Here is a 27669-nt window from a genome sequence, read left to right on the forward strand (position 1 = left end):
AGTCGGCATCTGTTGACAGTGGAGAAGAACTGACGACCTGACCTGCAGCTTCTATGGAGGAGCATGCCTAGCATGCACCTGCACCTGCCTTGAATGAGATATCAGTCTTAGTTGCCTCCAACATCCAGGTCGTTCTTTCCAATTTACATCTCGATGGCACTTGCCTCATAGTCCTTACTCCTCTTTCTTGCCTTTTGTGAATGGGCATTCTTTTCTTGACCCTCTTTCCTCCCCAGGCCGGGATCTTTAATTACATTCATCACGTCTCATATCTGAGCGCATTTTATCATTCAACTTGAGAAATACCCTTGTAAGATCATTTCTTTATTCATTCCAACCTCGACCTCACTAATTATCGGATAGAGTTTCTTATGTGTACTTGGGCGTGTTTCATACCAAAAGTTTCTCGGCTGCTCCCTTTCACCACCCCTCGAACGGACCAAGCATTCCATCAGCACAATCCCTTACTTTAATTCGACCTCCCCCGCTTACTATTCCTTTTTTCTGTTAAGAGATCGTCCGAATCAGTGGCGCCTCGAGTGTTCATCATGTCTACCGACAACAAGCTCCTTGGGAGCGTCGTTGCCTTTGAAGGCCATGTAGACACGATATCAACACAGCTACGACTGCTTCCAACTTCACCACATATTTTGATACTTCCTAACATCCAAAATTACATCTCCAACAGGGACTTAGAAAATCGTTCAGACGTTCGAGTTTATGTCAAGAAAATCCACGAGGCCACAGTAGCTCGTTACGAAGCTGCCCAAGCTTTCCTTCATGGTTCAACACCAAGTGGCAGGCGACTTGTGTTTATGAACGGCGGTACCCCGAGTGCCCGAACACTTTGCATCAGAGCCATTATGGACTACGAAACAGATGGAGACTACTGTCGTGCCGAGTCGTTATTCAACCAGCTAATCAAGGATGGAGTGATCGGCCTGGATAATCCAGTTAGAGACTGGAGAAGACAGGACATGTACGAACCGAAGGATAAAGGAGACCAACAGGAGTTCGAAGATCCCATAACACGGGCTATGCGAGCTGCCGACGCCTTGGACCGACAAACAGCATCACTTCAGCCCTCCAATGAACTCGACTTGACCCTTACGCCCCGACCGCGAAGTAACAGCTTGCCGCTCTACGGCTATGAGGACAACTTCGGGGATGATGCCCCATTCTTTGTTTTTGGTGCCGCCAATAAAGATGAAGGTGGGAGTACAGCTGATGAAGCTCCGGGCTGTTCTTACTCGCCCCAAGCTTCCAGGTTCTCTGCAAGGCACTATGACCGGTCTGCAGGTCGCATCTATCGCGATATTTCCAATCTACAGTCCCCTTCACCCAGGGCTTCTTTTCTCGTATCCCCCAGCTGTATTGGCGAAGCCTACGGCCTGGTGGCTGCCCCTGTATCCCCTGCCCTCGAAGGCTTGAGTCCAAGATCCGACATTTTGAGCATCCCGTCCACAGATAATGTCGTGTACGGGGGAGCTTCATTAGTGGACATGAGGTCTCTAGGCCGCAGCACAACTCTGTCTCGAGTCAAATCTCTGGACAGAATCTACCCAGTCAGTCCCAAGTATCGGGATCTCTGTGTTTCTGCGGCCGCTTCAGGACTTGCACGGCAACTAGACAGTGACCCGGAGCCAGAATTGTTGAAAGCCCATCGGCACTCACAAACAATAACCACAAGCCCGAAGGAGCTCGTGTCCAACAGACGCAGCTACATAGAGGGACCTCGAACTGTTATTGTGAGAACCAATCTCCCTATCATCAAAGTGGCTCCGGTCCCCTTGGAGAAGAAGCGCAAGCCTGCACGGGCATCATACGTGGATAGAGGCACTGATGCTGAGCACATTTCTGGATCAAATGAAACCTTTCGACCAGTACTGCCCTTCATGGAAGACCTGGTCGTACACTTCAGGGAGGAGGTCCCCGAACCTTTACTCAATTCTGTCACTCATGGGCTTAGGATGGGTCAATTTCCCGTGGCCATTTATTCACCTACTTCCGAAACAGACGAGGGCAATGCTCTGGTTCCAGGAACACCTGAGTCCAATACTATCACAGACGTAAACTGCGCAGAAAGCCAATACGAGGAGTCAGCTGTCACCGAACAACCCAGCTATTCGGACGAATATGATCCGTTCGCATATAATCAACCCATCTGGCCCAACAAGAAGCCTGTTCCCAGTGTGCCTAAGCTCAAGGTTGTACGACCCCCAACACCAGTTCAGACTCCTCCACCCCTGGTTTCGGATGTCGACAGCAAGTTTCACGACCTTCAAATTAATGGTCAAGAAACAGCCATCACTGTACAGAACTCACTGCGTTCTGTCCTTCAGGAACACTTCCCCCCCGAAACTCAAGGCTACCGGCAGTTTCAGTTTTCCCTTTTGCCTGAGCTTGAAGGATTGTGGAAGCCAGTCTTTTGGGAGACTGAGAGTAACAATAGCCGTGGATCTTGCCATAGAATCGACCAGGTCCTAGCTATTGGAGCCCAGCGAGGTGTGAAAAGGGACTATACTTGCGCTATCACAGGACAGCTTGAGCAGTTGGGGACAAAATGTAAGGGTATGAGCCGAAGTGGCCGACTAGACTTCAGGTATGTATTTGACTCTGCTCCATCTTGTGCTGCTCAAAACTCATACTTGACAGGTACCTTCTTGCCAATGCCATGCAGGCCTATACGGCCCAGCCTTTGACCAGCCAGGCCATGGACAACCCTTTTGCGAATTCGTTCCTACTCGCAACGCTCATTATCCCGCACCTCGAAACGTATCTTGCCCTTCACGCAGAAGTGAGGTATCTTCTCCTTGAATACCCGCCTGAGCATCTTGCGACGGTGTTAGCCCTTCAAAAACTTGTCGGGGTGGAGTTGATGAAGGTGGCTCAGATCGTTGATGCCAGCAGCAAGAGCATCCCCTTCACTCATCTACGTGGAAACTCCATCACCGGCCCAGAACAAGGTCCTGTTGGGCGCTTCGGGAAGACTTTCCCACAAAACTCAGGCTCTGGCTATGACGTTACGGTTTCTAAAGCCAATTTCCTTATCACGTCAACTGCAAATGATGCAGAAATCGCAACTTTCATTGCGACTATCTCGAGGATCCTGTCCAAGACTTCTGATTTCTATGTCCCTCATGAGCCTCCCAAGAAGCCGTCCCCAAAGAAGTCTAAGCCGCCATCTATCACAGGAACATTCTCCCCTTTCCCACGTGTGCCATCAGCAACTCATAGCCCACCCATGTCCCCGACACCTGGGGCTTCTTTGGGAGCCGCACTTTCAGGTTCATCTGCGGTTCCGAGTCGAGCTCCGTCCATCGCTGAAACAGTCAAGACAGCAAAGTCTTCCAGAAGCAAGCAAAGTCAATCATATTCAAAGCGAAAGCCTTCCGCGATTGATGCTCGATCGATCCTTACCATGTATGTTGATGACAGCGACTGGGATCAAGAAGACCGACGGATCATGCCGCTCCTTGAGGATAAAGCCGAGAGGCGAAAAGGCAACTCCCACAAGGCGCTCAAGTTCCTCGGCCTGTCGTGATTCCAAAAAGAACGAATACCCATGGCCATATAAGCAATGTGGTTGTAATGATGTTATGATATCGCCTAATGGCATTTTCTTTTGTTATTATTTTTGGGGTGGAGATTTACAATGATGGCCAAAGGAGGCTGGAAAAGGATAAAAGTCAGGATGTTGTCATGAATAGAGTAATGTTTATCAACACTTTAATCTCATTTACTGTCCGGGGAGAGGACTTAAGAAGTCATGGGATGTAATAAGAATTGTAGAGTATTCCTTACATAAGGTCGTCGGTAATTGAAGGGATTTGTACGAAATCATCAAATTCAGACACTACTGTTGTCCTCGTTGCTCTGTCTGCCCTGCCCAAGACTACCATCAATATCTATACCTGCTTGTCTCTGTGCCTTGATCTCTTCTCTGGCCTCGGCCTGCTCTGCCTTTTTTCTAACATGCTGTTAGCTTCCGTACAACTGAACCGGTTATAGGTTGAGACGAACCTTTCAATATCAGAAGCATAGTCCTCAATCTTGATATCATCTTTGCGTGGCTTATCTCTGCTACTCGTTCCCTTTACTGCATCGGCGACTTTGCCTTCTGCGAGGGTAGCTAGTTGCTCTGCGTTCTCATTGTCGTTTTGCAGAGGAGTTTCGGTCTGCTTTGACACTTGACTTTCGACGCTGGCCATTTTGAAGGACTGAGAAAGACTAAGATGGGTATTGGCATGAGGATTTATTATGTGTAGATATATTGGTGAGAGAGTTACTATAAATGAAACTTTTATGTTGAAAGTGTGTCTGGAGAATGACATCAGGTTGAGAGGTTGATCTATGACGTATATCGACTTGGTAATCAACGACGAAGAAGCTCTTCGTGCATGAAGCGTGTGTAGCGTAGATTAAGAATGAGCTTTATCTTTGTGCCTTACATAAAGTATTTACACGATGTCTTCAACTGTTTGCTTGAGTTGTATAACGGTTACAGTTGACGTGAAAGAGCTATGTTTGGGTTGTCTGATATGAACTGTATTGTTGTAATCTGTGGCTATAAAGAATGCGACCAAGGACTTCAAATGGACATTTGAGAACGTGCTGGCAATATTCACGAAATCTACCACAGAGACTTGGTCATTGGGTCGTTCTGTTCCATGTCTTCATTATGGCCAAAGAAATCTCTCTACATTGAGAGAGCATTTTACAACAACGACATCATAACCTCTTTTAAGATTCGAAGCCCAACTGAGCAAGGGACTCTAACAATATTTGTCATGGATCAGGTTTAAAAAAAAAAGGGAATATTCCACCTTTATTAAGAATAACCCTTTCTCGCATACTAAAATCGATCTCAAGTACCAAAAAAACCGAAAAACCACAGGCGAACCAGGATGGTAAAATAGAAGAAACATAACAGTCGATATCAGAATCCAAGCAAGATATTGACGAATTAGCGCAACTCTCCCCCATAGCTCTCGAGGACTCAAGAAGTTACAGGAGACAGAGGGCCAGGATCGCAAATTGCCAGAGGAAAACGGGGTGCGCAGATAATGTGATTCCCAGCGAATGACTGGTTCGTGGGTTGAAAAGAACAAGAACCGACGAATGCCTCCCAATACTTGAATTTCGCAGAAGTGCAAAGTGTGTCACAGCATGGGGGGATAAGAGAAAATACAGCCTGCGCACGCGCAAAACCCTCCAAAGCCATCCGCTACCATAAACACAAAATCTGCCTTCATATCTGTCGTCTCCCCCTCGTGCTCCCTCCCCAGAACCTATCAATTCCTGCTCTGACCATTCCTACCGTCGACATAGCAATGCAAGGGTCCGTGAATGACGTTGAGACGAATGGAAAGAGCCGTTGTTCCAGATGCCAAGGCGGTAAAGGGAAAAAGTCGTAACTTGCGGAAAACAAAGGCAATCCGAGTGGTCAAGATCTGGTCTATGCGCAGAAATGGAGAGAGTGAAGGGAAAAAGCAAATATCGTGAGTGAACTCGTCCGATCGTGTCCCTGGCATGTTGTTCATTGTCCCGGCCGTACTCCATCATCCTGCTTCGCCAAGAGAAAGGAGAGCGTTAATGAATTTAGCAGCAGCTGTTGTTGGAGGACGATCCGACGCCCTGGCCTTGGCCGACTTGCACGCTGGGCTTGGTGTTGTTGGCTGTTGTGGTGCCCATGCGCTCCTTGATCTGGCGGGCCATGGTCAGGAAAGCCTGCTCGACGTTGCTGGCGTTCTTGGCGGAAGTCTCAAGGAAAGGAATTCCCAGGCTGTCGGCGAATTCCTATGAAGTTGTGTCAGTCATCGTGTTGCTGCGGGCAGTTGTCGCAGCCGAGGGTGAAATTTTGGTGACAGGGGCATTTGAGCGCTCAGGCGCTTAGATGCATGTGATGGGCGACCCGCCAGGCTGCGACATTCAGAGTACCAGAATTAAAAAAAAGCTTACCTTGGCTACGCTATACTCAACAACCTTCTTGTCTGACATATCGCTCTTGTTGCCGACCAGCAGCTTGTTGACACCTTCAGTGGCGTATCGGTCAATCTCCTGGAGCCATTGCTTGACGTTGTTGAATGAGTCCATGTCGGTAACATCGTAGACAACGCAGATGCCGTGAGCACCACGGTAGTAGGAAGAGGTGATGGTTCGGAAACGCTCTTGACCGGCAGTATCCCACTTGAGGACAGGTTAGCATTTGGTTAGGTGGCCGGAGCCTGCGCGATGGGTGCCACATACGATCTGAAGCTTGACGGTCTTGCCATCGAGCTCTATTGTTCGGATTTTCTAAGTAAGTGTTAGAAAATATGCCAGGTAAGCGGAAATGCTGGCTGGGAATAACGCACGAAATCGACACCGATGGTAGAGATGTAGGACTCGGTGTAGGTGTCATCGGCGAATCGCAGGAGAAGACAAGACTTTCCAACACCGGAGTCTCCGATGAGGAGGAGCTTGAAGAGATAGTCGTATCTAGTTGGTGTCAGATCCAAAAATTATCAAAAGGTCGCATCTCGACAGCGGTAGCAAAAGGAAAGCGCATAAGAAATAGTCGAGGATGGCAGGGTGCAACTCTAGAGCAATAGTCAGCATGGGGGCATAGTTCCATCAGGAGGTTATCGCAGAGGAGGCGGAGAGTGGCGTACTACTCAGGGTTCATATTGGCGGTTGTTCCTTAGGTCGCAGTAAGACAAGAGTCCGATGCGAAAAGTGAAGGGGTGAGGCTGAAAAGACGGACGTGTCGAGGCGATGGAATGAGGAGTTGCAGATGAGATGATGGGAGAGAAAGATTAAGTTGAGAATGGTTGCAGAGGCTCAAGTAAGGTACGTCAGGGAAGAAACGTAACGCCAGGCAACGCCAGCACCGCCTAAGAGAGGGAGGGAGGGAATGAGTGGATGGGGCAGCTGACAACTGTAGATCACGTGATGTCGTCAAAGAGAACAAAGAGTACAGTCAATGTGATACTGAGTTAACGGGTATAGACAGAGCATGTGCAGCAAAAAAAAAGAAATGAATGAAACCACAGGGTAAATAACAAACTAGGTTTATTCGTTGTTTTGATTTTCTTTGCAGTGGTAATCTACTGGATATTGCTTGTTCTCATGCAACAAGACTTCCAGATATCACAGGGCGGTTTACCGATATAACACTATCACTTGTGATAGGAGCCAACAAGTTGACGTAGACTTTCCCAAAACGGATCAGCTTCCAATAGCAAAAGAACAGCAAGGCTTCTATCGTGCATATTTTATGAGGAACTTACAAACAAACATCGGAATGAGACTGCATCATTCCTTTGAGTATCTGCCTGCTTTGCTCCGTCGTTGGGCATGCAACGTAGGCATCCGTTCATTCTTCAACTATCATGAGGCTGTCGATGAGCCAAACTTAGAGCTTGTGCCGTCATTCACACGATTCAAGTGACTTGGCGTGTCACAAGTTAACACTAGATCAACTTCACCACCTTCTTCTTTAAGAGTGAGAAAGACGGCATCTATTGCAAACAGATGATCTTTAAGAAATACCAGATAGCGTCTTATCAGTGGATCCTGCTTCATTCGAGCCTCAATTCTCCCATTTTCTCCAGATTCCCATCGTCTTCTCTCCCACCCAAAGATCCCATCACAGTGGAAAAGACCCGCCCCGTCACATCCCGCTCCGCTGTCAATTTGTGGCTGTGGAGTCTTCTTCCTCAACCAATCAAGTCCAGCATTTCACAATCATGTCTCTTCCCTTACACTTTACTGCTGCCAGGTACTTCCGAGTCTACCCACTAAGCCATCGCAGAAAAAGTCCAAAAGTGGACATACCTTGAGGTTCTCTACCATCCAAGCTATCGGCAACACCTCACTAACACCAACTCAACTTGATTCTGTAATATTCTAGAGCCCCCCTAATCAAGTCACTCGACTTCTTCTATCAAATTTCACTCTTGATCCATGAATCTCTCCATTTTGCTGCGGTGACCTCCCAATGGCCGCGCCCATCCGATCCAGTCTAAGCCGCTCCAGCCGGACCTCTGTTGCCTCCATTCGCAGTCTCTCTAATGCTCGTCCGGCAAAGGCCCAGGTTCAGCCCGTCACTATAAGAGAACCTAAGCCTTCTCTACCGCCTTCCGATGCCACTCTTCTGGAGGACTATCTAAGGCGAGGCGCCTTGTCGAGGACATATTTCGATGCGACAGGCGTGCGATGGGTCGGATCTGGCGAGGACGGACCAAAGGACCCCAATAAGGCAAAGCTAGGAAAAAGTACATCACTGAGGATATTCCCATATCAGTAACACAATGCTAACTTACTATAGCTCTACGAGTTTTACAAGAACGATTACCAACGCTTCTACTACATCCTCTTCCTCACGACATTCTTGCGCCAAACATCGCCCTTCATCTCTTCCCTTCGACGCACCCTCACCTACCGACCGTCTCCGGCCGTGTCGCCTATAACGCCGCCCTCTGGACCTCCCCGATAGCATGGAACCGTGTCCCCATTCTCGGCAATGTCTGCATCGAGGTTCTCGCGGAGCGCATGACAACGGAGCCCCTCACATTCTTACCCCGCCGTGCTGGGGCGATACCCGAGCAGCTCGTGGTCCGCTGGTGCGAAAAGCGAAAAGGTTCAGACAGTTCTTCCGGTAAAGGAGTGATCGCCCGCTCCTTACCGTTTGGACGAGGGGTAGACCCAGACAAGGCATTCACGGGACTGTTTGTCTTCGATTTCGATGCCGAAGGACGAATTCTAAGCCATACCATTGAGCAGGCACAAGCTGGCGGCGATTGGGAGGCCGGTGTAGGTGCAAAGGTTGTCGGTCTGACTGATTGGCTCCTTGGAGGTTGCAAGAACCCCGGCACTCCTATACCGATGTTTGAACGAGTACGAAGACGACGATCCATCTAAACACTCGCTGTAGGGTGGACAGTGATGGTATGACCCCAAGGGGCGTGTTCTTTTAGAAAACGAGAGCGATATACGGAGGGATATGGCATCATTAGAGGCGTTTCCGGTTGCATCTTGATCAGCACCAGCATTTCAAGGCTGGTTTGGGTCGTGGGATCTTTATCCAGAAGACAGTGTACAACAATGAGCCACGAGACTCCACACACATTCAGACTTTGTATAGCTTTATAAATTAGCCATTAAAGCTCATTTTTAGACAATTCCTTGCCTTCAGACAGTTCATGCCATGAATCTCGCCTTCGGACCATGATTTTGTGTAATGGAGCCTAGCATTGTCGCGTTCATGGTCATGGTCTCGAATTCGAACAGAGTCTGAGTTGTGCAATTGATACAATTAGTAAATTCCACTGGTCCAGTCATGACTCATGTGATTGTTGAGAGTTACAATATGGGGATGAAATAAGCTATCGTCTAATATGAAACCAGTAGCGAAACTCGAAAAGATTTACGCATAAAGGTTCACATAAGCTTCACATCTACCAGAGACCTCTTGAATGTTTGTCAATGGCTTGCTACCCGCGTCTGACAAATCATGGTAGCAAAAGCGTAAAGTGCCCAATTATGGTAAACAATGGATGTAGCGTCGTGAAGCTCATGTATTCATACGCGCTATTCGCCTCTAACCTACTGTATCGAGGCTTTAATTCCAGAAGAGCCAGTTCATTCTCGAAGCCGACATCTCCTTGATGGTATATGGGCATTTCACAATATTCTGCTCGAACGACCATCAGCCAGAGCACTTCAAAGCACCCGGCAACCTAAGCCTGCTTCCAGGCCTTGTAATTTCAGATAAATACCAATATCCAAACGTCCTCTAGAGAACGATCTCGCCAATGTTCTCGCCCTCAAAGCCCTGCTTCGCAAGCTTCTTAACTCGCGCTTTCTCCCTTGCTTTGTCGACGGCTTTCTTCTCCTCTGCGAGCTTCTTGACAACGTCTAGCTCTCCGAGCTCAAACCCAGGAGGCGGATCGTCGTCCCTGTCGAGGTCGATTTCACCAAGGAGGAGTACGTTTTCACCTCGGACGAGGAATATGCCGTGATTTATATCGGCGTACAGACCCGTTGGTCGATCGCTACCTGCTGACTCGGGGGAGGGCGCAAAGATACGTTCGATGGTAGATTGGAGGACGAGATTGGCTGGTTCAGGTCAGAAAAGGGATGTTCTCCATGTAGTGATTCATTTCCCCAAAACCCACCGAATTGATCCCAGCTTCTTAGCACGCCGATGAGTTTTCTCCCATCGCGCAAAGCGACCATGAGCTTCTCTGCAATTATACAGTGGTCAGCACACGATCCTTCCTTCTCCCTGCTTTATCGAGTCCAACCCTTCTCATGAACCGGAAACAGGAATGAACTGGTACCATGGCGGAGTCGTACTGTCTGTGAGATCCAGGAGCTGCGCTGCAGTCGTGAACATCTGCGGCGGCAACTGGGGGAGCGGTTGCGGCGCACCGCGGCCCTGTGGAGGGGTATCGGCGATAGATAGGTTCTCCATGATATCGTGATGGATGAGGTTTATGGTGCTTTGTGATGTCTTTTGTGGCTGCGAAATTCTATTGATCCATGGAGAGTTCTTTTATGGGCTTATGACATGAACATTGCGAGGAATAGGTTGCAGCGGTCGAATAAAGGGAAGTTGCTTTAGGTCGTTGATGCTTTGACGTTGATCTAAGGTGTTGCGGATCCCATTACGGCAAAACAGCGCTATAACGATGGCGGGCATTTAGCTGCATATCGCCATAAAAAGCCGAATTCAACAAAACATGCCATCAATTTTCTGACTTCAGTGCGGGGCATTTTTAGAGAGCAGATGGAGGGGCATTCTCATCTTGGCGGGGCAGAAAGTCAAAAGGTCAGGGAACGGAACAAGCAAGAAATAAGCATCCATGACAAGGTCTTGGCCGCAGTCTCTTAGTGGTCGAGAGCTGCAGCAGTGACTTGCTTGTGCGTCATTATATGCCATTCGGCAAAGGGTTCTTCTTTTTTTATGTCTCATTATTTGGTGATCTTTTCACTCTCACTCTCACTCTCACTCTCACTCTCACAAGCATCAATAAAGCAACCCCCAGCTTCAACTTGTTTAGATGCGCTCAAGTGAGGGGAACCGCCAAGTCTATTCAATCCCACCATGGCCAGGCGAGTTACTAAGATTTCGTCCCTCTCTAGCGGGTGGACCGATGCGCATATTTGCCTCCCCGTCGCGTCCGTCTTCGGGCTAGACCCCGATATAAAAGCAAGAATCCGAGGGCAGCCAACCTTTTGTGATGCTTTTCCGGTCCTATTCATGAATTGTAATAAGATAACCCTCTGATCTCGATGCTCGCACCTTTATATGCCGCTCAAGTATCCCGCCCCGTCCGAATTCTTAGATGTGTAAAAAAAGAAAAAGAAAAAAAACAATACTCTATCATGTTCCAGCCTAAACGCCTTTGGATGGATGCACATTGTAGTCTCTATATAGAGAACTGAAAAAGAGGTGGTAAAAGAAGAGGTGTGTTTCAACTCAACTCAGCCTAGACTGAGTTTCTGGGACGAGCACGTGTCATTCCTCTCATGACAAGAAAATGGAAAGAACTCCGTGGAAGTGACGGTGTATCACAATCCACTCAACAGCCAGGAGACAAACCCATGTCGTCGCAACTGGATGGAGGACCGTTCAAGGATGGAAATTGGTCACTTCCAAGGCCAAGAGAGTGCATGAGAGGAAGCCGTGAGGCTATTGACGATTTACAGTAGACCGTTGTAAGGCCTCCTGTAGCTCTGGTCTTGTTGACAACGCCTCCCACGCCTGGGTAAATGTGAACCACTGGCGTTCTCGCTTGTGAGATTCGGGCCAATCGTCGTACTCGCTGGTTACTGTGCCCTCGAAGAAGTGGTATCTTGACCGATCTTTTGACGATTTGGGCGCACGCTTCTCATCAATGTCACCAAGATCGTAAGTGATTTGAACAGTGATGCCAGCTTCTTCCCAGGCCTCTCGCTCAGCGGCTTCCTGGCAAGTCTCGTCAGACTCCCAGCCGCCCTTGGGCAGTACCCAGCCTTTGCGCCGGGTGGACTGAATCAACAGTACATAATTTTGATCGGGAGTGAGAGGTACGATGCCAGCGACGAGACGTTCACCCTTAGTGTTGTAACCTATAGTAAGAAGGAAAATGTCAGTGATGGTATCTTGAGGGTATCGATTGAGAATTAGGGAGGCCGAGAAGTTGTCAAACTGTTGCCCAGACGAGATCCATCACACCACAACAATGGCAGCAAGGATGGTATAGAAGACATCAATACAAAAGCTTCATAAAAGACCAAGGAAGTCAAGAGTGCCGAGAAGGATGCTTCCAAATGGAAAATATTGTATTGCGCATCAGGTAAAGACTCACGTTGCTTGCTTCTACCCACTCGTGACTCCATCGAACGGCCACCGCCCGAGTCACCAGAGGCAGAACTCGACATCTTCTTAGTGGGAAGTTACGGCGGCGAGTGACGGGAATTGGGAGGAATGTCGGGGAATTTGGTCGAACGAGAACAAAAACAATTGTGTTCGTGGATCTCGAAAAGCGATGATGCGGGCAAGAAAGCTTCAAAGGTCCTCGGAGGTAGCGGAGTAGAACGGATGTTCACCCCTGGGTCGAGAAAGAGAGAGAACGTGCGATGGGCGGGCGGGTGGCTTTCAAAGAGCCTTGAGGAGCATCATTGTCGAACAGTGAATAGTTGGTAAAAGTCTGGTAATCAAGTGAGGTAGGAATGAAGAACAGAAGTGGCCGTGGCCTGCGCCAGAAGGTGCTGGTGCTTGGTTTTTGGTCGGGGAGAGCCCAGACGCTCCAAAGAGCTGGGCTGGCGATGTGATATAAACTGCAAGATGATGGAGGTGTGGGCGCGCACGCGCAAAACGTCCCAAGTTTAGCTCGAAGGGGCAGCGGGCGACTCGGCGGATCTCTCTGTCTGTAGGTGTCTGGCGGAACCCGCAGAGCAGGTACGTACTGTAGCACTGTACGTAGGTACAGAACAGACTGCAGCGAAGAGGGTTTGGCTTGGTTGGGGGGCGTGTAGGTACGGGAAGCACTGGGCGCTCGGCGGACAAGCCTTCAAGTAGGCTAGTGACACCAGACAGGGACTGGACGCGGAGGGAAAAGCTGGATCCTCGCCTGCCTGGGATGGAGTATGCGTAGCGTGTCAGAGGTACTGTCCAGTACTGTGATGTAGTGCTTGCAGTGGACTTTAGGCCTAGACTTGCCCCGGCGAAACGGTACGGCAGCCCAGCAACTTTTCGCTTTCGTAGGTGAATGGATGGTGGGCGGTGGCACCCTGTAATAACAGTGAGTCGCTGAAGCGTGGAGTGTGGAACTGAGGACTTTCGCTGGGTCAACCGATGCGAGGCAAACTTTGATTAGAAATGGGGATAATAAGTCAGAACGTGAGAGGTTCCCCTGTTTTAGTTGCCGCGGCGTTTACCAAAGTGACTTGTGTTGGCTGACTGATACTGATGTGATAGTTGGCCGTGACGTTGATGGTCAGAAGCGAAGAGGCTTGGTTCGAGTTGAGAAATTGCACGCCAAAGCCTTTGTAGCAAAGGCTGAGATCCAAAAGCTTACGAATCGGGGGAAGATGAGATCGATCGGTGACAGAGGTATTGGCAGGGTGTTGAACTGTCAAAATAATGATAAGAAAGTGTTATTTCATGCGACTATAGTAGCCAGCCGCTTGGATTTAGATACCTGGATAAGATTTTGCTGGGCTGAAGCTGAACCGTGCAGGGTGGGCGCTCTTGGTGATGGTTTGAGTACAGAGTTGAGGCCGGAGCTTTGTGACAGAATATCAAGCAATATTCAAAAGCTTCCGGGTTATCAAGAAGAGACCGTGTCTTGAATAGAGTCCTGAATTTAAAAAACTGAAGGTTGAAAAGTTGTATTCATTTACCAGGCCCAAGTTGTAAGGAAGGTATGAACTTGTCAACATGCAATGAAAGGAACAAAGGTGAGATGAGTTGCCGTGTAGGTAATCTTAAAACCACCTCATGTCTTGCGCATCCAACTAACAAAGGGAACCAGACTCTTACAACGACAGGGTCTGTTACTTTTATACTCGAGCTCATCTCGATAGGCAGATGGTGCATGGATGCCCAGATTGTACCAGCACGAGTCTAAAAAGCTTCTTCTGAGCTGAGCACCTCGGACTGTAATAGAAATGCAGGGTTACCCAATGACTCTACAACCATACATTCTCAGAGAGGCAATGGGCGTGGGAGATTGTTGTGTATGCATGACGGAATGGGAAATCTATCGTGGGGAGAAGTTTGTCCTCTTTCTTTCGATGATTAAGGTAATGCCACACCCCCAATCTGCTTCTGCTGGAAACCCTCGGGTTTCTTGAACCATGAGAGTACAGGGGGGAACCGAGATGTAGAATAGTTGGATTTGGCAGTACTTAGGAAGATCTTGACCCTCATAACGGTAAGATATTACAAACCCAACAGCAGATACTTCTATACTAGATCCGATGAACCAAAAAAAATACACAGGCCATTAACAAAACAAGTGCCCCATCTTGTCCCGCAAATGTAAGTCTAGGGCATTGAGATGGAGAAATATTCTACAACAACAATGTGCTATCTTATTAATCATGGCCATGACAGAACGTGTGCTTTGTGGTGCCACTAGTTTGTCAAAAAGTTCTTTACAGCATCCCTGAATGGCATGTGCAGCAGTATCTGAAATATTGGAAGTTAACAAAAGTTTCGAAAGCTTAGACCGGTGGGAATGCAGGATGGTTAATTTATCGTGAAGGAAAAAGAGGCCGAATAGTTTCAACGTCCAGTAGATCACAACCAATAGAGGACCATCACAACTCCTCCAATGCAACAATCAACATTCGTGGTACAAGAATGAGCCTCAGAAAAGAGACACTGCTTTACTACACACCCACCAGTTTAGTAGCTGTTAGGTTGGTATTGAAAGCGGTCTCGAGTCGGCATATCAGCAAGCGGACGGAGGTCTTGTTTCGCAGCGTGGGGTCATCCATGCCATTGGCAACGATGGAGGGACGGGGCTGCAGCTTCAGGATCGCAAAGACTTCAACTTGACCTCTTCTCAATTCACATGTTAACAATGATAGGTTCATCGTCGTCCACGGACAGCTCCTACACTGTACCACATTAACCCTGACGTACGATGCATGAAGAAGCAGCAGCAGTAGTAGCACGAGAGGGGATGTGAGGGGGAGGGGTAGAATGCGCTTGTACAAGCAGAGGAGCAAGCATTGGGTCCATCCCATGGATGGAGTAGCAGAGTAGGTATCGTGAAAGCGAGGCGAGAGCCTTTGATCCTCACTGTTGGAGTCCTAGTGGCCGAAGTGCGCATAATCCTTGACACTGATGATCATTGGAAGAGAGAATCTGATATTCTTCAACATCAGTTCAGTCACCTCAAACTCAAGCTGCAGTTAAAGACCTAACAGACGTCATGTCGGTTAAGCCTCTGCCAACTTGAATGTTACAATGCATATCTAGCTCGTCTATTTTAACGCCGGACTCCGTTCCCTCTCAACAATACCTACTCGACAAGCAAGCTCTTGCTTCTCGATGCTAGCAAAAAATTCGTAGCGTCTCTAGCTCGGCAAGCCTCCATGGAGTCTTCCACAACCAGTTTCCGGAGACGAGACCGAGAAAAGGCCCGCAAGTCGGGTGATAAAAAACATTGGTTCCGTGATTGTCTCGAGGCGAGTCCAAAAACTGTCAAAAATCTGCAGAGCAATGGAGCAAATATAGCACAAAGATGCAACACACTAATGCCGTATCGTTGCTCGATTCGCCTGGGACCACCGGTTTGAGGCTAGACCTGTAGGTTTCTTTCTTTTCGTTTCGCCTCATTCGTTGCACAGCGACTTTTTGGCTGCAGCATGCAAGGAATAATAGAATGTACTGTACCTGTAGAGAGGCTAGTCATCAACGTTGAGGGATTGGCCACCAGAAGCCAGGGCAACCGATTCCTCCAATCCTGTCTCGTTATTTATGCTCTGAAGAGACAGGTACTTTTTTACGAGGATGAGATGAGATGACAGATATGTAAGAGGGTTGGTGACACAGACTCAGCCTTGTATCGAATCCGGTTCCGTAAATGCTGGAGAGGTCGGAAGTCTTCCTACTGGATACGAGCCGGGCTTGGAATATTTTGTGTTGTATGCTGGGCAGTTGTCGAGGGTAAACTGGGGTATTTGCAGTCTGAGTTAGCAATGAGATTGGCTTTAAGCATAGTGTACATACATATTATACAACAGCATACCATAACCTTGGATCTCTGATTGCATAAAATGAGTGCATGTGAATTTCGAGATTGCTAACAACACTGCAGCTAACAAATGCCCTTTTCTTGATTAAAAAGCTATCGCCAATGAGTTGGATGCCTAAGGTAGATAATTGTAGGTGAGCAGCCCTATTTTAGGTGGCCAGAATAGCACCCTGACATTAGAATGGAAGCTGCAGCTTGCAGTGGTTGTTGCCTTGCTTGGAGCTTGCCTAGCGGAGCTGAGCAATGGTTGATCTCATCCATCATCCATCTTCAACCTTCCGCTATCTTTCCCAACTCACCATAAAACCCAGCATCTCCCACGTATTGTCATTCAATTTATTCCCTTGACATTCTTTCGGTCAATCCTATATGGGGCACCATACCAGCCCAGAGTAGCTTCTAAACGATATCGGAACCTTGACGTGGAGTCTACATTCTACCGGTAGTCGCTTCGAAACCGTTGCACAACTACAGTACGGTCTGGCCTACAGGTGTTCCACACCCGTCGGTTTCTGTGTCTTTGAACCCCTGTTCATCTACACTAGCTTGGTCGCCTAAAGTTAGATCGAAACAGCTCGATTTTGGTCAACTCTGTTGCACATGCGCGCACACGATCACATCCCTCACTCTCAGCGCCAATCCCTGAATATCATCCGCAGCCAGCGTCTCGTCATCATTATTCGTGTGCACCCCAAAAACCAACTGGGTTAACCGTCTTTTCACCAACCGCAGACACAACATCCCACGCTCACGCATTGAGAGGGGAATCAGCAGGCACGCGATCGCAGCTTTCGTCGCCCGTTAAACCTCCCTCAACAAACTCTCACGCCCCCTCCATTCTCAATCTCCAAGACTCGGGAGTCCGCCCCTCTCTCCGTCTTCCTCCCGCTTGAGGGACGTACAGTACCTACGTGTGGTAATTACCTACCGTACCTCACGCAACGACTTGCCCCTCTTGGATAGCATTGCTCGTGCCTCGTGGGTAATTTAAACTCCTCGTTGTGGCCCGTGAGAAAGGTCCGGCGCCCCTCATCCGCCGTACACCACCGTTGTCCTTCCGTCTCCGGCAATACATCATCAGAGCATTTCACCTATTACCAACAGCCCTTTGAGGAACACGACTCCAGTTGTGCAGTGCAGGTTCAAGGTTCACAATGGAACCCAGCGGCATGCACATCCCTGAAGATGCGTTGTTGCAGTACGAATATATAACCCCAATTGGTGAGTGCTTATTCCCACGTTCTTCTCCAACCGATCAGCCCCGTGGTCTAATGCCGGCCTGTCGTTGGTTGCCGGCGCCTGCGCTTAAGCTCCGTCGCGGCCGGCCCCCGTGGCGCCCCCGTTTTCCCCGTCCGGGACAAGTTCGTTCCATATTCATGTCCCATTTCCACTTGACCCTTTCTTCACAATTACATGGAGCCCAAGTGCATCCACATCCACGTCCATATCAATCCCAATTTAGCCTGCAGACGGCTTCCACTTTGGTCAATGACAGACAGTTGATCATAGTCTCATGTTCCACGGTTCCGCAATCTTCGTGGTCGTGCGTCAGGGATCAATGCCACTATCATTTCATTAGCACTCCTAGCTTACGTCTGCTCACAAGTGTGTGCGTGTATCCCGACTTCAAAACTTATGTCTGCCTCTCCAAACATGCATACTATTGGCTTGTTTCTTTGCTGTATTCACGAAGTTGTATCTCAGAATCATTCCTTTGAGTTCAAGATTGGCAAGGCCATTCCTGGCCCCAATGTTTCTTAGCTTAGTATTGTCGTTGGCCTTTGTGTAAAGCACCAATAAAGGTCCAAATCACAGACGATGACATTTTATTATCATATGATAAGGCGTAGCAAGGAAGCTTCAGGATTCATGTCCTATGCTATACCAGACGTCAAGTATCATTTGGGTCATTTTCCACTTCTACTTTACATGACTTGCCTTACTACTCCCCCACGCATAATCTCTATTCATTGACATCTCAGAAGAGACTACCGACCCCATCATATACCCCCACGCAATTGCCGTTCGTGCCTTTCTCTTCACCGAATGCTGACTGATGCCTAGGATACTTCAAATCATCAAGATGCGGTTACTGTGGGAAACGTGACAAGAGTCAGTCAAAACGTGAATTGAGCCCCTGCACCTCCACCACCTTTTGACCACCCCAAGACTCGCATACACTTACGTCACGAGACACCTGTGATTATACGGCCGTGTCATCGGTGATTGTTCTGAAGCTCAGATTAATCACTTCATATAAGCCCTTGAGTCACACGGTCTCTTGAACGCAAGGCTAACTAGTACGTGGGGTTACAGGCTACGCTTACCATGCAGTGACAACTTCTTTGAGTCCTGCGTTCTACCAATCTCTCCTTGACAGATATTGGAGACGTTCAGGCACTCTCATGTACCGACCTGATCAACGTCGGTCATGTTGTCCACACTATACTATTCGTCTTGATTCTAGCCAATTCAAGCCATCTAGAGATCAACGACAGACCGTCAACCGTTTCAATAAGTATGTCATGGGAGAGGCTTACATGAAAGAGGCGGCTCGCCTGTATCCCAAGTCGCGTGATCAGGCCAAGAAACGGGATAACCATTTTGATCTCGTCGAACGAATTCATGAGGCTGAGGAGGCTAACCTAAAGAACCCTCCCGAGGCTGCCCATAAACTCGTCGTGACTTTAGAGCATGACGATTGTACGGATGAGAAGTTTGCCGTCTACCAGAACTACCAGGCGGTAGTTCACAAGGAGTCTCCGGACGAAGTTACCAAGAGCGGATTTAGACGCTTCCTTTGTGACTCACCTTTGAGGAGAGAAACAATGGTGACATCCGATGGGCGTAAACGTCGTCTGGGCTCGTATCACCAATGTTACAGGCTAGATGGTAAGCTAGTTGCCATTGGAGTGCTTGACCTCTTGCCCGAGTGTGTAAGCTCAGTGTACTTTCTTTATCATGAGAGTATTCACCAGCATGCGCCAGGCAAGCTTGGTGCACTGTATGAGATTGCTTTGTCCATTGAGGAGGGCTATGGCTGGTGGTACCCAGGCTATTATATACACAGTTGCCCCAAGATGTGGTACAAGGTTGATTACTCACCTCAGTATGTCCTTGACCCTGTCTCATTGACATGGGACCCACTGGATCGAACTGTGCTGGATCTCCTCGACAAAAAGCCGTACGTGAGCCTTTCGCTTGAAAAGGAACAAGCCTCTCGCGAGATCGAACAAAGTTCTACATCACCTGGCAAGAATACAAAAGAGAGCGACAAAGCGGAGGACAAAGGGTCCGACTCTGCGGCATCCGAAGATGAAGATGACAACAACTGGTTGTTTGCTACTGGGATGCCTGGCATACCTCCGATATCCACGGTGGCTGGCTGGGATATGGATCATATCGCTTTGAAGGTTTCCCCGAGAGCCCCATTATACGAAACCTCAGATCTTGTCAGCTGGGATGAACAAGGGATCAAGGAATATCCGGGGATGAGAGCTGGTGTTGCTGAGCTCATCGCAGCAATTGGCCCTGACCTGATGGACCGGATTTGCCTGGACTTTTCCCGAAGACATTAGGCGAAGGTTTCACGACTGGGATGCTAATGGGCACTTTGAGTGTCAAGAAACGGTTTTTGTTCATATCTTGTATGCCAAATCTTGAGAATCAGCTCACAACTCAACACATTTCACCGCTCAACATATTTGTAACGCCTAACGAAAGAATATATCAATGAAGAAAATATGCCATTTACAAAATTTGAAGAAAGAACAGATGTTTTGATATCCTAATACTGAAGTTATACTATATAAGGTACTATGTAGTGTAGTTAGACGGGCAGAATTGATTGGTGGTGGAGCTATGCTTCCCAAGCTGTCACCCCGCCATCTCCAACCTCAGCCAGCCCACCACACTTTTTGTCTTATCTTATCACTCACCGAGGTGAAGGACCAACCTTTTCTTTCAACACCGAAATCCAGAGTCATTACCGTTTCGCGTCGCATCTCTCATTCAAGCGGCCAAGCGCGCCACCTTCAATACCGATCGCAGAGCCTCGTATACAAACTTATTCACTGGGTATTTGCCTGTACCGTCATCATCATGGCGTCCCAGATAAATCTCTTCTCGCCAGCTGAACTTGCCTATCTTCACCAATCACTCTCTTTACATCCTCCAATCCGCCCCGATGGGCGCACACCGACGCAATTCCGTCCCTTGACAGCAGAGACGGGCGTTCTGCCTGGCACAAACGGCAGCGCGCGCGTACATTTCGCTGATGGTACTGAGGCCATTGTAGGAGTCAAAGCTGAGATTGAGAAGACTGGAGGAAGCGAGGAGCAGCAGGACGAAGATCGAACGAGGAGTGACTGGCTCGAATTGGCAGTCGAGATTCCAGGACAGAGAGATGATGAAGCCTCGACAATATTTCTGGCAGAGATGTTGAGAGAGGCGCTGTTGGCGGATAATGAGTTTGCCAAGAAATTGAGAATCAACAGACGGTTTCACTGGCGACTATATCTCGACGTATGTGCTCACAATACAAAGAAACAAACACAGTGCTGACATGGTACAGGTTCTACTAATATCTCCTCCACTGTCATACCCTCTCCCACTACTATCACTTACAACACATCTTGCTCTTTTGGCAACACGCCTGCCCCGTCTTAAGTCGGAAGGCGACGAGGATCCCATGTTTGACGACGATTGGGAGGCGTCGACTTTCTTGTACCCTCGCGATGGTGCAGATGCGGCAGGTTCACGTCCACCCATCACACTTCTCGTTGTTGCGATTGGCGACAACACTATTTTCGACCCTGCAAAGGAGGAGCTGGCTGTAGCGGAGACAGCGCTGGCCGTATCTGTGGCGGAGGTCCGTCGAGTCGCGACTGAGGGCGGCATGGAGGTTGACAAGAAGAGCCGCGAGCTCAAGTTGTTGTCGATCCGAACTATTGATCCGCCATCAAGGCTCACACCGCCTGGAGTACCGCATACGACCAATGGAACCGCACAAAAGGGAGAGGCTCAGACAGCTGAGGGCGTGTGGAAGGCACCATTGGGTGGAACGAAGTTTGGAGTAATGGACAGTATAATACAAGCTGTTCTGGAGAAGGGTGGTGTTGCGGATGAGGTTTTGGAGGGCTTGGAGGGTGTTGAGCTCACATGAGACTATGTATGAGTTGAATATGGTTGTGATAGAAAACTACAAAGCCTCACAAGGCTGGATTTCATGTAATCGTACAACGTATGATCCCTGGGTATGGAGATCGTTATGCTACAGCTATATCATACATGCAGATTTTTGCATCTTTGTTTTTACATATGCATCTTAGAAGACACCAAACCACTTCTTCTTAGGCTCTTCAACCTTTTCTTGCACCTCGGTCTTATGCACGGGTTCTTCTTCCACAGCAGTTTGCTCGGGCTTGGGGTCCTCCTCACCCTTGCCAAATACAACAGTCACAGGGTCCTTTGTCTCGATTCCGTGCATCTTCATGAAAAGTCGGCGCTTGGCTACATCGTCGAGGTGGTTGGTTCGGTGGTCCCTGGCTTTCTCGGCTTTATCCTTCTCGTGCAGGACAATGACGTTCTTCCAGGCGACGAAGAAGTGAAGGGGGTGCGTCCAGAGGTCTGAGATGGGAGGTACGAGCTCCTTGTATGGAGAGTTGTAGGCGTAGTTCATGAAGAAGGTGAAAACACCAAGGGCGAAAAGAGTTCCCTGGTGGGAGTTAGTTTACTGCGTGCATTGACGGCAAATTGAACAGCTATAGCTGTATAATAGACATACCATGGTGATGAAAGTATGCAGAAGCCTACTGTGCCAGAAAAAATGCTCCCATGTACCCTCAGGAGCCATCATACCAGGATAATGCTTCTTGTTCTGAGCAGCGACCTCGGAAGCGGTGAGCTCAGGACCATAATGTTTAGGCACATGGTTCTTCTTGAGGCGAGAACCATGAGAAGGAGGATTGAAGCGAGCAGGCTTCTCGAGAACAATAGGTTTTCCCTTTGAGGATGAAGAGGCGAAGCGAATTCGGATGCTGTTCTGCGAGAGCGGGATGCTGATACCACGCCAGAGAGGACCCTGAAGAGGGAGAAGAAAGCGTGGGATGATGGCGCGGGATGCCATTGTTGGTATATGGAACAGATCAGAGCGATATGTGCCTTTGTTGTTCCTCCTCTTGAAGCCTTGGAGCTTTGTTTATTGTGGTGGTTTCGTGATGCCCTCACGTCTGCCCAAACAAGAAGAATCTTTTTTCCGGAGCCGTTAAGAAACAAACGACGTCCCGGGACGGAGGTCCCACTCCGTTTCTCTGAGCCGGTTGACCCTAAGCTATTACGGGGTTAGTGCAAATTTGGCCTGGGAAAAGCAGGTCTTGACAGGGTCACAAGATTCCAGTGACTGAGGAATTAATTTTTTTTTCATGATGAGAATGACAAGAGCCTGAGGATGACATGACTAGACCGACCCCGGAATAAAAGCCATCGTCGATTGAGGACCCGCTTTTGGGTGTCATGTCCCGACTTTACCCGGAGCCACATTCACGGTCGACAGGGGGAAGAATGTCGGCTTACTTACTCTTGCACTGTGATTGGCTTAAAAGGCTTCAGCCACCTGTGGCGCTCCAAGAGAATTGAGCGATCCGGCGTGGTCCTGAGCCAGTTGTGTCATGCTGTCATAAAGTTTTATTTTCTTGCTTCGGATGTTTTTCTTTCTCTCTCTCTCTCCTTCTCTTCTCTTTTCCACATCCACACTCTCAACCCTCAAACGACTTCTTGCTCTCGTCTTTGGCTAACGCCTCTTGTTGATTTTACTATCACCTTTTAACTCTCTAATCACAAACCACATTCACAATGGCTGGCGGTAAGTTTATCCTCACAGCGTCCTTGGTTTGCGCCGGTTGTAGCGCAAGGCTTTGAGAGATGCAATTGAGGAGAACGAAAGGGGAGACGCTTTTCGCAGAGGATATTACGACTTTCAATTCGGGTGTCGAGGGAATTTGGGTCCTTGACAATGGCAAACAAGATTGCTTTGGTCACCAGCTGAGGTTGGCCGGCTGACCCTGCTGCCTGCGTCATTTACCCAGAACCGGTTTTCCCATGACCACGAAGTGTTCACCAAGACTCACCAACAACTCGTGCCACGCCTCTAAACACCAAGGCGACTCTTCTTTCGTCTTCTCTCAACTCACGAACCTTGTCTACGCAGCCTCACCAAGGCCAAACTCACTCAATCGAGAACTCATTCACTAACTCACAATGTCCAGGCGATATCAAGAAGGGTGCCAACCTCTTCAAGACCCGATGTGCTCAGTGCCACACCGTTGAGAAGGACGGCGGCAACAAGATCGGCCCTGCCCTGCACGGCCTCTGGGGCCGCAAGACTGGTTCCGTCGAGGGCTACGCCTACACCGATGCCAACAAGCAGAAGGGCATTGAGTGGAACGACGACACTCTCTTCGAGTACCTCGAGAACCCCAAGAAGTACATCCCCGGTACCAAGATGGCCTTCGGTGGCTTGAAGAAGGCCAAGGACCGCAACGACCTTATTGCGTAAGTTTTTTTTACCACACTGAGTTGCAGTCAGCTTTGGACATTGTCTCTGCTTCCTCTCGAGGGTTACAGTGATGCCAGGATTCCAAACTGTCACGCACTCATCCCCCACTGCATCACAACAGTTACTAACAACTCTTCCACAGCTACCTCAAGGACTCTACTGCTTAAGCGACTATAGATCGCGTGTAATGTTACGACTTTCGATAGATGGGGACCGCCAGGGGGCGTTTGTACTATAGACTATACACAGCACTTGTTAAGACATGCCACGTGCTTCGTATCCTATTCCCATCTCTCCTCTTTATGCGACTTCCGTCCGATATAACAAACCCTTTTTTTCTTTCTTCTTTTTTCACCAAGAAGAAAGCCCGGCGTTGGTTTGAGGCGGAAATGGGAATGACATGAGAAACAAAATAAAATGTGTCCGCATCATAGCCCAATTGTTACGATAGAGATATTAACGGGTTTTCAACTCTCACCTCTTTCACTTCATTCGTGTCTCATAATTATGCATTTGGAATCAATTATGAACGTCATTTTTACCATGACACGATGCCACAAACCAATCTCAATGCCGTCAAATCCGATTACATGTCCCCGATACCCGAGCGCCCCGTAAGTAACAAGTAAAGAGGGTCATCCGCGTAAACCGGTTCTTTTTCATGAGCATGTTTTTTTTCGATCCCACTCCAAGTTTTTTTTTCTCATCATGACAGTGTGATTGCCGAGCTATTTCCGTGCGCCTCCGTTGCTCCGGCGGCGTATGCGGGACCTGCGGCGATCGGCGGGCGGTGTGGTTGTCTTGTGATTTTTTGGAGATTTTGGTTTGTTTTTTTACCCCTGACATGAAAATGAGGTTTCATTGACAGGTTTGTTGGAGAAATTTGAGCCACCGTGGCTTGCGTTGGGGTTGGGGTTCGGTGTGACGTGATGATATGGAAGTGTGATTGACGCTGTTGCGATGAGTTTGAGAAGGATTCACTTCAGTATGACTTCATCTTAAGTTTGAGGTTTATGGCAAGCTTATCATAGGGATCATCGTAATTATGATGAGCCAGCAGTCATTTAGAGTATATTTGTAACATAGGGATAAATTAAGTCATAGTGTTAGACGACACTCTAAATCTAATATACTCTAGTATCATCATAAAAATTATCTAGGACTTCCCTAACTTAGCCTCGAGCTTTCGGTACGTCTCAGGATTTTGCACGCTTCTATTGCTTGTCGAGAGGGCATATTCCCAATCAACGGCATCAATTTCCCCAGTTCCAGTCTTAGTCCCCTGAAGGCATCGCCGAAGAGCACTTTCGGCAGCCTTCACATGCAATCCACCTAGATCAGCACCACTGAAGTCGGTGCAACGGCTATCCCGAGCAACAGGCTCGAGACGCTCGAATTCCTCGGCTGTTGCGTCAGGGTGGTTTGTGCGATAGATGGCTCGTAGGATATCGACCCTTTCGTCAGGGGTGGGCAGATCGATGAAGAGGCGCACATTCAGGCGGCCGGGTCGAAGCATAGCCGGATCAATCATATCAGGTCGATTAGTTGTGCCGATGACATACACACCTGTGCGATCTTGAACACCATCGAGCTCCGTGAGGAGAGCGTTGACAACACGAGTGCCTGCCTCTGTAGAAGCGTTATCACGCTTGGGGACGAGGGAATCCATCTCGTCGAAGAAGAGGATGCAGGGTGTTGAGGAGCGTGCGCGGTTGAAAAGCTCGCGTACTGCGCGCTCTGATTCACCGACGTACTTATTGAGGAGTTCCGGTCCGTTGATGAGGATGAAGCTGGCTTGCGCTTCATTGGCAACAGCTTGAGCGACGAGGGTCTTACCGCATCCGGGAGGACCCCAGAGAAGGCAGCCTGCCGGGCGAGAAAGACCAGCACGACGGTAAAGCTCGGGGTCTTTGATGGGCCCGATGATTGACATGTTGAGTTGGTCGCGGGCGGCTTGGAGAGCACCGACTTGGTCCCAAGATATATTGGGGATGACGGTGAAGCCCTCTTTTCGCAGCAAGGGGGTAAAGTCTTTGATAGCCTTTTTGAAATCTTCTTGGGCCAAGGGCGTATTTGGAGGCTCGGGTAAAAGACTAAGAGGTTGTTCGTCTGCGAGTTCCATAAGGTCGGGTAGGTCAGATGATATTGGGAACGGGAGTTCAAGGTGTTTGGGATATTGGCCAACATCCATATGGCGTTCAGATGCAAGTTGCTGTGCGAGCGTCACGACGTTGATAATGTCAGCGCCGACGAAACCATGTGTAATCTTGGCCAGCTCTGCGAAGTCGACAGTCTCTGATAGGTCCTTGTCTCTGGTGACGAGCTTGAGAATATCCTGACGAGCCCCAAGGTCTGGTATCCTCATCTGGAGTGTACGTTCGAAAAGTCCAGTTTTGAGAACTGCGGGATCGACATCTGTGATTCGCGATGTTGTCGCCATGGCAAGAATATGCCTGTCCTTGTCGTGTTCTGTCTCGATTCTTCGCATCTGTCGCATGAATTGGATCACGTTGCGGCGATGGCCCTCGCTATGGCTGCTACCTTCAGGTTTCGACATGTACCAGTCGAGCTGCTCGATGAGGATGATGCATGGGGCTATTTTCATGGCTTCTTCAATGGCATCGTTCAAACTCCTCTCCAGACGCTCTGGTTCTTCAAAGCAGCCTGTAAGAGACACAATCGGCACGTCGATTTTCGAAGCAAGGAATCTAATTAGCGACTTCTTGCCGATTCCAGGCGGACCAGAGAGCAGGATTCCAGGGACCTTTCGCCAGCGGTTGACGGCGAATAGTTCTGGCCATTTCAAAACGTAGTGCGTTTGTTTGCAGAGCTCTGTATAGATTTCGGCCACGCCTCCGATCTGTATCGAGTTGGAAGGATGCTCGACCTTGTGGCGGCTCGACTTTTGCGTCTTCTTCAGAGGTGTTTTGTCTTGCTTTTCCGCAGGTGCAGCATCTGTATCCGTCAAAGCACCCTTGGGTGTGATCGCACCATCCTTTGCTCGCTCTTCACCATCTTCCTGCACTCGTCGCTTCTTGATCGCGCGAGGTGCTTCGCTCGTGGGTGGAGTCGCCGTATCTGCAGTCGTAGCAGTTGTCGTGTTCTGATGCCAGTGCTTCGTCATTTGTCTATTAAGAAGGAAACGGTCGTCGTCGGGCTTGGGCGGTTCTTCGAGATCAGCTTCGGAGTCGCTTGAATCGCCTAGCTCTTCCTTGCGAAACTGAAGTACACGGTCGATTGAATCTTCGAGAGGGCGTTTCTTCTGTCGGCTAAGGCTGGAATTTGACCTCTTGATAGCTTCGTAGACAGCTGTTGTGGTCTTGAAGGGCTTGCCGTCATTCGCATCCTCGAGCTTCTTCATAACCATGTATACATCGCGGTCGAGGCCCTGCCTCAAGTTGAGGCGAGGTCTTTTGGCCCCTAGAGTCATTGTTCCCAGAGACTGGTGTCGCGTCACCTAGAATCGACTTTAATGTTAATGGGAGGTTGAAGATCTCTGAAGACTGTGGGTGGAAAAAAAAGTTGAGAGGCCCAAGTGGTGACAAAAATAGAAGGACGCGCCACTACTTCAGAACGAATATGGTCCTACTGACGATTGAGAGAGAATCTAGCCCGCCAAGCATGGGGGAAACATCAGATGAAGGCCATTTTTTCAGCTAAAACTTAAGGTCTAGAAGTGACTTTATGACCTGTAAAGACGTTAATTCTAAGGTTACTATGTTTTTTGTTGTTGTTGTTGGCATGGTGTACCATGCTTTATACAGTGTTGCAACATGACTGTGTGCCTTTTGGCTTTACTAGATGCTGAGGCATTATGCTGCCTAATTGAAGCAGTCCTAGGTACTATTTGATTCTTAGATAAGATTTATTACT

General features: G+C 48.8%; 10 protein-coding genes across 10 annotated transcripts; 4 read left to right on the plus strand and 6 right to left on the minus strand.

The window, feature by feature from the left end:
- Window positions 1-548: 548 nt before the first annotated feature.
- Window positions 549-3544, plus strand: BKA55DRAFT_520741 (uncharacterized protein; the record flags this gene model as incomplete). Its single annotated transcript, XM_046188449.1, has 2 exons — window positions 549-2602; window positions 2656-3544. 2 exons carry the CDS (start codon window positions 549-551, stop codon window positions 3542-3544), a joined length of 2943 nt encoding a protein of 980 aa, XP_046045468.1.
- A 305-nt stretch (window positions 3545-3849) lies between these two features.
- BKA55DRAFT_543131 (uncharacterized protein) lies at window positions 3850-4211 on the minus strand (the record flags this gene model as incomplete). The annotated part of the gene is made up of 2 exons (XM_046190551.1): window positions 3850-3970; window positions 4024-4211. 2 exons carry the CDS (start codon window positions 4209-4211, stop codon window positions 3850-3852), a joined length of 309 nt encoding a protein of 102 aa, XP_046045469.1.
- A 1342-nt stretch (window positions 4212-5553) lies between these two features.
- On the minus strand, window positions 5554-7052 carry BKA55DRAFT_125546 (GTP-binding protein ypt1). The gene is made up of 5 exons (XM_046184808.1): window positions 6657-7052; window positions 6357-6480; window positions 6250-6297; window positions 5962-6189; window positions 5554-5799 (listed from the first exon to the last, which is right to left on the minus strand). The coding sequence occupies exons 1-5, from the start codon at window positions 6665-6667 to the stop codon at window positions 5602-5604; spliced, it is 609 nt and encodes a 202-aa protein (XP_046045470.1). The 5' UTR covers window positions 6668-7052; the 3' UTR covers window positions 5554-5601.
- Window positions 7053-7981: 929 nt separating this feature from the next.
- Window positions 7982-8904, plus strand: BKA55DRAFT_520676 (uncharacterized protein; the record flags this gene model as incomplete). Its single annotated transcript, XM_046188443.1, has 2 exons — window positions 7982-8258; window positions 8312-8904. 2 exons carry the CDS (start codon window positions 7982-7984, stop codon window positions 8902-8904), a joined length of 870 nt encoding a protein of 289 aa, XP_046045471.1.
- Window positions 8905-9778: 874 nt separating this feature from the next.
- Window positions 9779-10459, minus strand: BKA55DRAFT_543134 (uncharacterized protein; the record flags this gene model as incomplete). The annotated part of the gene is made up of 3 exons (XM_046190552.1): window positions 9779-10101; window positions 10161-10229; window positions 10342-10459. 3 exons carry the CDS (start codon window positions 10457-10459, stop codon window positions 9779-9781), a joined length of 510 nt encoding a protein of 169 aa, XP_046045472.1.
- A 1221-nt stretch (window positions 10460-11680) lies between these two features.
- Window positions 11681-12411, minus strand: BKA55DRAFT_520414 (NUDIX hydrolase domain-like protein; the record flags this gene model as incomplete). The annotated part of the gene is made up of 2 exons (XM_046188418.1): window positions 11681-12099; window positions 12339-12411. 2 exons carry the CDS (start codon window positions 12409-12411, stop codon window positions 11681-11683), a joined length of 492 nt encoding a protein of 163 aa, XP_046045473.1.
- Window positions 12412-18646: 6235 nt separating this feature from the next.
- BKA55DRAFT_520270 (arginine-tRNA-protein transferase) lies at window positions 18647-21405 on the plus strand (the record flags this gene model as incomplete). The annotated part of the gene is made up of 3 exons (XM_046188406.1): window positions 18647-19742; window positions 20224-20765; window positions 20815-21405. The coding sequence occupies 3 exons, from the start codon at window positions 18647-18649 to the stop codon at window positions 21403-21405; spliced, it is 2229 nt and encodes a 742-aa protein (XP_046045474.1).
- Window positions 21406-21567: 162 nt separating this feature from the next.
- On the minus strand, window positions 21568-22368 carry BKA55DRAFT_520362 (uncharacterized protein; the record flags this gene model as incomplete). Its single annotated transcript, XM_046188414.1, has 2 exons — window positions 21568-21957; window positions 22027-22368. 2 exons carry the CDS (start codon window positions 22366-22368, stop codon window positions 21568-21570), a joined length of 732 nt encoding a protein of 243 aa, XP_046045475.1.
- Window positions 22369-23093: 725 nt separating this feature from the next.
- BKA55DRAFT_543139 (cytochrome c549) lies at window positions 23094-23963 on the plus strand (the record flags this gene model as incomplete). The annotated part of the gene is made up of 3 exons (XM_046190553.1): window positions 23094-23103; window positions 23507-23792; window positions 23939-23963. 3 exons carry the CDS (start codon window positions 23094-23096, stop codon window positions 23961-23963), a joined length of 321 nt encoding a protein of 106 aa, XP_046045476.1.
- Window positions 23964-24926: 963 nt separating this feature from the next.
- Window positions 24927-27535, minus strand: BKA55DRAFT_577950 (P-loop containing nucleoside triphosphate hydrolase protein). The gene has a single exon (XM_046193650.1). The coding sequence runs from the start codon at window positions 27224-27226 to the stop codon at window positions 24953-24955; it is 2274 nt and encodes a 757-aa protein (XP_046045477.1). The 5' UTR covers window positions 27227-27535; the 3' UTR covers window positions 24927-24952.
- Between the last annotated feature and the right edge of the window lie 134 nt (window positions 27536-27669).

The sequence above is a fragment of the Fusarium redolens genome, assembly GCF_020744475.1.
Source record: "Fusarium redolens strain MPI-CAGE-AT-0023 chromosome Unknown BKA55scaffold_15, whole genome shotgun sequence".
Classification (NCBI taxonomy): domain Eukaryota; kingdom Fungi; phylum Ascomycota; class Sordariomycetes; order Hypocreales; family Nectriaceae; genus Fusarium; species Fusarium redolens.

What these genes read in the sequence shown, in the direction of transcription:
- BKA55DRAFT_577950 (XM_046193650.1), bottom strand. Translation starts at nt 27,226, where the DNA reads ATGACTCTAGGGGCCAAAAGACCTCGCCTCAACTTGAGGCAGGGCCTC.
- BKA55DRAFT_125546 (XM_046184808.1), bottom strand. An exon ending in CTACCATCGGTGTCGATTTC is followed by an intron (nt 6,298 to 6,356) that starts GTGCGTTATTCC and finishes ACACTTACTTAG; the next exon opens with AAAATCCGAACAATAGAGCT. An exon ending in TTGAGTATAGCGTAGCCAAG is followed by an intron (nt 5,800 to 5,961) that starts GTAAGCTTTTTT and finishes ACAACTTCATAG; the next exon opens with GAATTCGCCGACAGCCTGGG.